The sequence below is a fragment of the Artemia sp. Qi Xiang Cuo genome, chromosome 11, assembly GCF_049724085.1.
Source record: "Artemia sp. Qi Xiang Cuo chromosome 11, ASM4972408v1, whole genome shotgun sequence".
NCBI lineage: Eukaryota > Metazoa > Arthropoda > Branchiopoda > Anostraca > Artemiidae > Artemia > Artemia sp. Qi Xiang Cuo.
This window is the reverse complement of record NC_142804.1, coordinates 18,586,014-18,598,042: the sequence shown is the minus strand read 5'-3', so window position 1 is coordinate 18,598,042 and position 12,029 is coordinate 18,586,014. Positions and strand designations below refer to the sequence as shown.

Genomic DNA, 12,029 nt, shown 5'->3' with positions numbered 1-12,029 from the left:
GGTTGATTGTCTTATTCTATTTTTAGAGCTGATTTACAATATCTCATCCATCAAGCTATAAAATCAGACTACATCTACATCCAAATTCTGTCTTGCATGACAATATGGATTTCTTTGCCAGCTACAATAAGACATTACAAGTATTATTGGAAACTCAAAAATCTTGTTATTTGTGACCAGTGAATTCAAACTGTTAGTTGTCTTGTGAATGTCTATTCCTTGAATATTGACATATTTATCTTTATCTCTGTTGCTTTTCTTTCCTTCTTACCTAATTATTCTTCCCTTCCCTAATCTCTGGGTTTCCCTAATTTAAGTTGGAAAATTACTGGGTAGAATAGTGAAATCTGTTACAGCATAATATTTTTTAGCAGAATTATCTTATAATTATAAATTCTGCATCTGTGTAAGCAACAAGGAGAATATTCATAATTTAAGCAGTTAACACTACTTAATAGTTAAGTAGGAAAAATGAAAAGTATAAAGAGGGTTCACTACTATTAACAATTATACCTTTATAATCCTGTGGTGTCTCTTGTTTGTCCTTTGCTTTCCATTTATACTGATCCTGAAGAAAAAAAACAGGTCTGTCCCTTGAATTGTCCTTTAATACATTCTGTATTCTATTGGCCTCTTCATCTGGGATGTTAGTCAAGTCCAAGAACTGGAACCCCTAAAAAAAAAAATTATTAACAATTCACTGCAATACCAATATACCTCAGGCCAATACAGCCACACATGCTCCTTCTCCACCCCAACATACAAAAAGCTCCACTTTTGCTCCTGCTCCTATGAAGTTCAACCAATGTAGGGCCAAGAGCAAAATTTTTGGCATTTTATCAACCTTTACCCCCCCCCCCAGATTTTGAACAATACATTTTTCCATACATTCTCCATTATAAACATATTGAACACTCATACAGTAAATACTGTATGAGTGTTTCACAGCATGAACTAAAAAAGTACAAAACCAGTTCTTGCTTTATTACCTTCATAGAATGTTTTAAGATTTTCAATTTACTTCCTCTTTAACAGATTCCCAGGATAATCTTTAGATTCTACTCACAATTTTCTGATTTTACTGCATACCAACAAGCAAAATCATCAAATTTTGGAATTAACATAGCCCAAGGCTATACTCAGGCATTAGCACTTAGATTAGAATCATGCTAGCTCTCCAATTATGATGCTGGACTTCTACAAGAGGCTTATAAATTCTAAGATAGAATACTCTCTAGAAGTGTTAAGAGGCTGCTGCAAGACAAGTCAGGCAAACAAGTTGAAACTTGCTTGGAGCTTATTCCAGACAAAAAGTCAAGTACAAGCTATTTTCAAGCCAAAATGAAAACCGGCTTTATGAATCTCTTGCAAATATTTGCACAGATGGGTTACCAAAAAGAAGCAAGGAAGTTGTAACTGTGGTGAGTCCTGAATATTGCTTGAATAAATCCACTAGGCTTCCAAATGACCCATCCACCCTTACAGCTGAGCTAAAGGCTATAATTGAAACTCTAAATGTTATTAATAAAAAGTCTCCTGAATCTAAGAAGGTGATCTTGCTCACAGACTCTAAGTCTACATTACAGCTCATTAGCCAAAACCATAGGTCAGTCAGAGATTCTTATACAGAGAGTCTACAGAAAATAATACAGAGTATTCAAGAAAGAAACATCAAGCTTTTATTTCCATCATGTGCCAAGTCACACAAACAACAGTTCAAATAGGGGGATATATCCTTTTATAAGACAATGAAAAATAATGACAAACAATTCTGGATATTTTGATGACACATATCATGTCCACCATTAGCAGATATTCTCTACTAATGATGGGCAATGTATATGTGACTGAAATGTCCTGAATTGTTTGTCATTGTTTTTCACTATCTAATAAAAGGATTTACCCCTATATGAACTGTTATTCATGCATCATGGAAAGACAGCATGATCTTTGAAAATACCCATGCCAAGTAAGAGTAAACACAATAAGGTAGCCAATTTACTTGCAAACAAAACAGCTGACATCCACATAAACCCAACATTAAACTCAAAAACTCTATGCAACACAATTCAGAGAAGAATGCCCTATACTTCAGAATTCAAAGTGATACATTGATCCTAAGAAAAGAGGAGTTTACTTGGCATAAACAAGCCAAACCATAATGCAGATTTTGCAACTCTACTCTGGTATCTCCAAACCACTTGATTTTTGAATGTCAATTCATCCAGCAAGATGTATTCAATATTAGGAAAATCTTCAGTGAGGCAAACCTCCAGCCTGATGTCAATGTGTTGCTGCTCTTCAGCCAGCCAGCTTAAACTAAACAACCACTTTACAAAAGTATCTTCAATTTCCCTGCAACATAAAAATATTTGCAAGTAGATTAGACAGATAATAGTAAGATTCCATATCCATCATCAACTGCATATGCAAAATCATTGTGAAGCCAACAGGGGAACAAAGTGGACTCTGGAAGAAAACAAAAATCATTGCAGAATTGGCAAAAATCTACATCCCTGATGATATGCTCATTCAAGCAAAAAAAAAGATCTTGCTTAACTATTAACAAAGCTGAACATTGATACACAGTCATATGAAAAAAAAAATCAACAACACAACACATATCAATACTCCATTGGAACGTAAGATCACTCACAGAAAATAAGCTAAATGAACTAATATCTTTTATGAATGATAATTCCATCAATATTGCTTACCTCCAGGAAACTCATTTAACCCAAAATCAACAAATTAAGTCTCTGGGATATACTATCCTGAGAAAGGATAGATCATCAGAGAGAAAAGGAGGTGGAGTAGCTTTAATAGTTAAAATAATATAAAATTCTGATTTTGCAAATGATGTTGATGCAATTGGTATCTGTGTCTGGCTGAATGATAAAAAAACCTACATAATAAGCTTTTATAACCCTAATGGTCAAACTACAGATGCCAAGGATTTCTTTAAATATATAAATAATTCTAATATGTTAAAAAATATCATTATTTGTGGAGATTTCAATGCCCACAGCCTTTTGTTGTGGGGGAATAAACCAACAAATAAAGCTGGTAAATTGATTGAACATATGACTTCAAATAATACTGAATTAGCTGTTGCTACCCCTCCAAATCTGAATACATATTTCTACACCAAAAGTGGCAGATTCCGCAATTGATCAAAAAGTTGTGTCATTAAATATTTTGAATAAAATTTATATAAATAAAATTGATAGTCTATGTACTGACCACTTTGCTATAGTTTACTCCCTAAATGAACCTGCTGAAACTCTATCACATACCTCCAAATATATCAACACTAAAGCAAATTGGTCTATGTTCCAAAACAAGCTAAATGATGAAATTACAAGTTTCACCCAAAATTCATGCATTTCAAACACAACAGTTGACACACAGGCTGGTCTTGGCATCTTTACTAATAAATACAAAAAAAAAACGGTCAAACTCGAGCAATTCCGATGGAGAGATGCTCGAGCATGCAAGAATAACCACTATCTCCAACCGTCTTGTCCCCCTTGTAAATAGTTCATGTGTGAGTGATAATAACGTTGTAAATGCAAGTTTGTGTAAATGTATAAACAGTTACGTCCCCATGCCCTTCTGCCTCGTCCCTCATTAGCAGCTCTGTGTACCTAAGCTGCAATTCACCCACTTCAACCAAAAGCGAGAATATTAGTGAGCAGAATAAAAACTCGCCCAGACACCCCCAAAAACTTGTGAACATTATGACGGCAAACGTTGATGTTATTACCAACAAGATGCCGGAGCTGGCAACAGTGCTCCAACTAAGTCAGATAGACATTGCAACTCTGACAGAAATTTGCCCCAAGAACTCAAGATTTCAAATGACAGAAGACTCAATCTGCCCCTCTGGATACAACATCTTCAGCAATCTGTCTGATCCAAACTGCAGAAGAGGAGTGGCTGTTCTAGCTTCCAAGGATTTCCAGGTAAAAGAAATTTCTGTCCCAAATTATTACTTACCTTGGGTTGAAGCTACATGGGTCTCCCTGTCCCTACCTAACGAAATGTTTGTCCTAAGCTCAATTTACAGGAGCCCCAGCAGCCCTTGCCAGCTGTCCTCTGAAACAGCAATTGCCGAAATGATGCAATTCATACTATGCAATTACCCAAAGGCAACCCTGCTCATGACAGGGGACTTCAACCTCCCAAACGTATCTTGGGTAGATGGCCGAGGTATGACCAAGTCAAGCCTTGAACAAAACCCATTAGTACAAGCCCTCTCTGACAACTTTCTATACCAAACAGTAACTATGCCCACAAGAATGCACCCAGGACAAAATCCCTCCATACTGGACCTAGTCATAACGAATGACCCAGAAAAGGTGATCAACACACACACTCTCAGTCCAATTGGCTCAAGTGACCACATGCCAGTTCTCTCATCTATTCAACTCAACTCCAAACCATCAAAATATACCAAGCAATCCTTTACAAATTACAAGATGATGGTGGAGGAGCTGTTGGATGCTAACCTGGAAACACTTATATCAGAAGATTTCGAAGCCTCATGGCTAACTCTAAAAAAGACCTTACTAGAGAGCCAAGCCAAACACACCAGCATAACATGGAAAAAGAAACCCAAAACTCTACCTTTCCTCACCACAAAAATCAAGACACTACACAACATGAATAAAAAACTTTGGGAGAGGTACATGAAACAAAAGACTACAGCTTTGTACGAGAAGTAAAAAACTGCAAGGAACCTCCTCAGAAAAGAAACTAGAAAACTGACCTCAAACTACAAAGAACGACTGGCCAAAACCGTCAAGGAAAACCCAAAACTATTCTGGAAATACATCTTCCATAAGAAGCCAGGCAGACACACTGTACCAGACCTGGTAAACAACAACTCTTTATCCTCTTGCCCCTCTGAAAAATCAAACCTGCTTAATCAGCAGTTTGCCTCAGTGTTCTCCATGGATGACCCCCAATCAACCCCCCACCAGCAGAACAGGCTCACACTCCCTTCCCAATGGTACACTCACCAGTCACAATCAAAGAAGTAACCAAACAGTTTAAGGACCTCAATCCCAATAAATCGACAGGACCTGATGGTCTCAGCCCACAACTGATGAAGCAATTAAGCCCTGCAATATCAGCCCCACTGGTAAAACTATTCAATCTGTCGCTGGCAAAAGGAAAGCTTCCTGGGGACTGGAAGAAGGGAATAGTCATCCCAATTCACAAGAAGGGTAGCAAAACTTCTGCAGCAAACTACAGACCTATCAGCCTTACATGTGTGGCATGCAAGGTCATTGAGAGAATCATAAACAAGCGTATCATTAACCATCTTGAGGCCAACTCACTTATCAGCAGTAGTCAGCATGGTTTTCGCTCAAAGAGATCGGTGGACACAAACCTTCTTGAGTCATATAGTCTTGTAACTGACCTACTAGAGAGAGGATTATCTGTGGATATAATATTGTTAGACCTAGCCAAAGCATTTGACAAGGTTTGTCACCGATACCTCATTCACAGGCTACTTACTCTATCTGTTAGTCCACAAGTGGTCAGTTGGACAGAGGACTTTCTGAGGGACAGAACACAGCAAGTGAAAGTGATAACTGGACCAAACAGCCATGTCCTTTCTGACAAAATCAAAGTCACTAGTGGGGTTCCCCAGGGCAGCATCCTGGGCCCCACCCTGTTCAACATCTACTTAAATGAGCTACCCCTCATCACCAGCAACAAAACCACCCTATATGCGGATGATTCGAAACTCATAGGTCCTGCCAACACCTCTTCTTCTATCCAATCCCTCCAAACTGATCTCAACCACATGTGCTCCTGGGTCAAAAGATGGCTGCTGGAATTCAACGCAGAAAAATGCAAGGTCATACACTTTGGACACAAAAACCCCAAACATCAGTACCTCATGACCCAAAATTCTGGAAGTCACCACACAATTGAGCCTGTCCAGGAGGAGAGTGACCTTGGCGTCATCGTTGACTCCCAGTTGAAATTCAGCTCCCACTCACAGAAAATCTCACCCAATGCTAGAAGAGCCCTAGGCATCATCAAACACAGCATCACCAGTAGGAGTAAACACGTAATCACCAAACTCTACAAAGGATTAGTAAGACCTAGACTGGAGGTGGGGACGATACTGGCCACCCCTTGATTCAAAAAGGACAAGGTGGTTCTTGAGCAAATCCAATGAAGGGCCACTAAGATGATTGTCGGCATGGAAAACAAGACATACAGTGAACGGCAGAAGGAACTCAACCTCCCCTCCTTAGTATACAGACGGAAATGCGGAGACATGATCCAGGCGCACAAACTCCTCTCAACCAATCAAGAAAATGAGATCCTGGAGATTGACACCTCCCACAAAACACAAGGACACCCTAGACAAATCCACAAACATCACGCTACAACTGGAGCAAGATGCAATTTCTTTTCTAGTCAGATTAAGGACCTCTGGAACAATCTCAAGGAGGACACTGTTGCTGGTGAATCACCAGATGCTTTCAAATGCCATCTGGATGCTGACTGGAAAGATACACTGTGGAAGTTTGACTGGGAAGCACCAGAATCTTCCACCAGAACTTAACCAACTACAACAGTCATCATAAGGAGTGATTCAACAGGATCGAAAGTCCTTATTTCACTCCAAGCTGTGATTTAAGGTAATTTAAGGTAAATACAGCTAATCATGCTATCCCCAGGACAACACCCAAGAAAACCTTCCCTAAACACAATCCTAAAGCATGGTGGACAAATGAGTGCCAAAATAAATGGAGAACAAAAAAGGCAGCTAGGAGAGCATTCATAAAAAAACCATCACCCACCACATATTTAAAAAAATTACAAGCAGAATCTAATCTAAAAAGGACTATAATAGATGCTAAATACAACTACTGGAATAATTTTGTAAATAATCTCTCCAGAGAAACACATGAGCCAATTATACATAAAGTCATAAGCCACATCTGTGGGAAAAAGACTTCCCCCAACCCACTCCTGTATGAGCGTATACATAATAATACCCATTATGACAATGATAATGAAAAAGCTAAGCTATTTGCAACTCTTTTTGTTAATAAGCTAACATCAGATAATCGAAGCAAAATGTCCCCAATTCGTATGAACCCAAGTTACCAACCACGCCCAGGATCTGAGTATAGAACTAGTCCATTTTCAAGCCAGGAAATGAACAATGCAATACATCATATTAGGACCAAAACTATCGGCAGCTATGACAATATACACCCTACATGGATAAAAAATCTCATCCCTTCACACAAACAGGAACTGCTAAATTGTTATAATCACACTTGGGCATCTTCTATGTTCCCCAATATCTGGAAATGTTTGTCCCTCCTACCAATCCTAAAGAAAAATAAACCCAAAGATAACCCTGAGTCCTATAGGCCCATAATGATTACTCCTGTGATGGCGAAAATAATGGAGAAAATGATCTATTACCAATTCCTCTGGTTTGTTGAAAAAAATAATAAGATCCCTCACACTCAAACTGGGTTCAGGAAACATCACTCCTCAACAGATGCTTTCATTTTGCTAACAAATGCAATAAATGAATCATTACCAAAAAATAATGTCCTAGTTGCAGCTTTCCTAGACTTTGAAGGGGCATATGACAATGTGAACCACCAAATCCTTTTAAACAAACTTGCAAACCTTGGACTACCCCCCAAGCTAGTATCTTATAAATTCCTTCATAGAATTGCGAAGTTTCATTATTTGTGTTGGTTCAGCCTCTTCACCCCAAAAGACAATAACCAAAGGCCTACCTCAGGGAGCAGTCCTCAGTTGCCTCCTCTTTGCCCTATATCTCTGGGACATGAACCTCCCCCACACAAATCTACAATATGCTGACAATCTGGTGCTATGGTCATCGGGCAACACCTTTGCAATAGCACAGTCAAATCTGCAAAAGTCACTTTTCCAATTTGAAAAATTCTCTCAACATTGAGATTTACCCATTGCACCTACCAAGGCAAAAATAATCCAATTTCACCAAAAGCAAAACCATGTTAATGCAAAACTAACTTTAAATGAAAAAACTATTCCAGAAGATAATCATATTAATTACCTAGGTCTCATGCTTAACCAAAAACTTAATTTCCACCTCCACTTTTCAAACACAATAAAAAAATGCTATAGAAAAACAAATATACTAAAGACTTCTTTCCAGACCCTGGGGCTCTAAGGAGAAAACCTTACTCCAGTTTTATAAATCACATATAAGACCCCATATTGACTATGGGCTCATCATCTATGGTGCATGTGCAAAGACCCAGATGCGAAAAATTGAAACAACACAAAATGATATAATATATCTCATATTTGGTCTTAGGAAACCCAAAAGCCCCATGTTTCTGCTTATGGAGAGTGGATTAACAACAATAAGGGAGAGACGTAGCTTTCTCTTTACAAAACATCTTACAAAAATTGAATCAAATAGCTCACACATCCTACATAATTGGTTAAGAAATCCAGCCATGTATAGAGGCATTGCAGATGAGTATGCCAATATTCAGAAGAAGTTCCCTGTGCCGGAAAAGTCTATTGCACCTATTGTCCCCCAATCCCCTCCATGGAATTGGTCAATTCCCATAATAAATACTGATTTCTCAAAGTGGAATAAAGATTTAACCCCCATTGCTTTTGTCCAGAAAAAATTTACTGAACTTTATACAATTACCTGTAAAAACCACTTCCAAATATTTGTTGATGGTCAAAATGAATGAGAAGGTAGCAAGTGGTGCTTTCCTTCCTCACCTGAAAATTGCAATGGGCAAGAGATTATATAATAATTTATCTATAATGTCTGCTGAGTTAAATGCCATATTCATGGCATTAGAACACCTTAAGGAAAACCAACCTTTGATTGCAAATTCAAATAATATTATTGTATATTCCGAGTCTTTATCAAGCCTTGAGTTGCTGGCCTCAGCTCCTCAGTATAAGTTGGACATTGACACTTATCATTGTCTCAGTATTATAGATAATCTTGCTTCAAGTGGCATAAGAACTTATTTTCAGTATATTCCTAGCCACTCTGGTATAAGTGGTAATCATCAGGTTGATGAAATAGCAAAAATGCTATAAATATTGACCAGCCAAGTGGGAGACCAATCCCAATTAGAGATATTTACCTATGGAGACTATCAGATATTAATTTTAATAAGAATAATCCTATCTTTTGCCCCTTTCCCAATCAGTATTTTTCTAAAATTTATCATAGGATTTGTTCTGGAACAAATGGACTAAATTTCCTTGCATTCTCGTATAAGTTTTCTAATTCAAGTGGTTCAATTCCCCTGTCCCCTCTTTGCAGGCATTGTAATACGAATAATGAAACAATTGACCATTGCCTATTTGAATGTAATATTCTGACGTCTTCACAACATACCTTGCTGTGTAAACTGCTAAAATGCTTCAAACACCACAAAATCTCACTATCAGCCAAGAGCCTAGCCAACTATACCTGCACACAGAGCATAGAAATCGACATCTATCATCTTATTTTTGAACTCCTAGAGTTGAAAGATATCTGAAAATATCTAATAAATATGAGGCAATCAAGCCAGTAGCTCTGTAGCCCACAGAGGGAATCAAAAGGAAAAGGGCTAAATAGTATTACTGAAAAGCCCGCCTGCTGTTAAATAGAAGAAGAAGAAGTGTATTTTCTAAAAACAACAATATATAAACCCCCATTGCTTTTGTCCAGAAAAAATTTGCAGAACTTAATACAATTACCTATAAAAATCACTTCCAAATATTTGTTGATGGGTCAAAAATGAATGAGAAGGTTGCAAGTGGTGTTTTCCTTCCTCACCTGAAAATTGCAATGGGCGAGAGCTTACATAATAATTTATCTATAATGTCTGCTGAGTTAAATGCCATAATCATGGCATTAGAATACCTTAAGTAAAACCAACCTTTGATTGCAAATTCAAATAATATTATCATATATTCCGACTCTCTATCAAGCCTTGAGTTGCTGGCCTCAGCTCCTCAATATAAGTTGGACATTGACACTTATCATTGTCTCAGTATTATTGATAATCTTGCTTCAAGTGGCATAAAAACTTATTTTAAGTATATTCCTAGCCACTCTGGCATAAGTGGTAATCATCAAGTTGATGAAATAGCAAAAAATGCTATAAATATTGACCAGCCAAGTGGGAGACCAATCCCAATTAGAGATATTTACCGATGGAGGCTATCAGATATTAATTTTAATAAGATTAATCCTATCCTTTCCCCCTTTCCCAATAAGTATCTTTCTAAAATTTATCATAGAATTCGTTCTGGAACAAATGGACTCAATTTCCTTGCAGTCTGATATAAGCTTTCTAATTCAAGTGGTTCAATTCCCCTGTCCCCACTTTGCAGGCATTGTAATATGAATAATGAAACAATTGACCATTGCCTATTTGAATGTAATATGCTGACATCTGCACAACATACCTTGCTTTGTAAACTGCTTCAAACACCACAAAATCTCACTATCAGCCAAGAGCCTAGCCAACTATACCTGCACACAGAGCATAGAAATCGACATCTATCATCTTATATTTGAACTCCTAGAGTTGAAAGATATCTGAAAATATCTAATAAATATGAGGCAATCAAGCCAGTAGCTCTGTAGCCCACAGAGTGAATCAAAAGGAAAAGGGCTAAATAGCATTACTGAAAAGCCCGCCTGCTGTTAAATAGAAGAAGAAGAAGTGTATTTTCTAAAAACAACAATATATATAGGCTAGGAATGTACTTTCAGTACATTCCTAGCCACTCTGGCATAAGTGGTAATCATCAGGTTGATGAAATAGCAAAAAATGCTATAAATATTGACCAGCCAAGTGGGAGACCAATTCCGATTAGAGATACTTACCGATGGAGAATATCAGATATTAATTTTAATAAGAATAATCCTATACTTTCCCCCTTTCCCAATAAGTATCTTTCTAAAATTTATCATAGAATTCGTTCTGGAACAAATGGACTAGATTTTCTTGCATTCTCATATAAGCTTTCTAGTTCAAGTGTTTCAATTCCCATGTCCCCTCTTTGCAGGCATTGTAATATGAATAATGAAACATTTAACCATTGCCTATTTGAATGTAATATGCTGATGTCTGCACAACATACCTTGATTTCTAAACTGTTCAAATACTTCAAACACCACAAAATCCCACTATCTGCCAAGAGTCTAGCCAACTATACCTGCACACAGAGCATAGAAATCGACATCTATCATCTTATATTTGAACTCCTAGAGTCAAAAGATCTGCTGAAAGATATCTGAATATATCTAATAAATATGAGGCAATCAAGCCAGTAGCTCTGTAGCCCACAGAGTGAAGCAAAAGGAAAAGGGCTAAATAGTTTTACTGAAAAGCCCGCCTGCTGTTAAATAGAAGAAGAATATATATCTATTTAACAGCCCGCCTGCTGTTAAATAGAAGAAGATTATGTTGTATCTTTCTAAAATTTATCATAGAATTCATTCTGGAACAAATGGACTAAATTTCCTTGCATTCTCATATAAGCTTTCTAATTCAAGTGGTTCAATTCCCCTGTCTCCTCTTTGCAGCCTAGCCAACTATACCTGCACACAGAGTTGGCAAGAGCCTAGCCAACTATACCTGCACACAGAGCACAGAAATCGATATCTATCATCTTATATTTGAACTCCTTGAGTCAAAAGATCTGCTGAAAGATATCTGAGAATATCTAATAAATAAGAGACAACCAAGACAGTAGCTCTGTAGCCCACAGAGTGAAGCAAAAAGAAGAGGGCTAAATAGTACCAACTGAATAGCCCGCCTGCTGTGAATTAGAAGAAGAAGAATAATACTGTTGACTGGTTACCCAGAACTAAATAGAAGAAGAAGAAGAAGAACTTAATACTATCAGTATCAGTGAAAGTGTACCATCACAATATGGTTATTACCTTCAATAGCAACATCTAGCAATCAAGATAAATCTATAGCTATAGGGCAAGCAATGGAGGTGAT

The 12,029-nt window shown here is 37.5% G+C and overlaps 1 protein-coding gene across 1 annotated transcript in view; it reads right to left on the bottom strand.

Moving 5' to 3' along the window:
- Positions 1–12,029, bottom strand: part of LOC148946725 (ubiquitin carboxyl-terminal hydrolase 10-A-like) — a 51,900-nt gene that overhangs the window by 34,963 nt on the left and 4,908 nt on the right. The window contains exon 2 of the mRNA XM_089096348.1: positions 514–673. Coding sequence (XP_088952474.1) covers positions 514–673 — 160 coding nt within the window. The remainder of the gene's footprint in view (positions 1–513; positions 674–12,029) is intronic.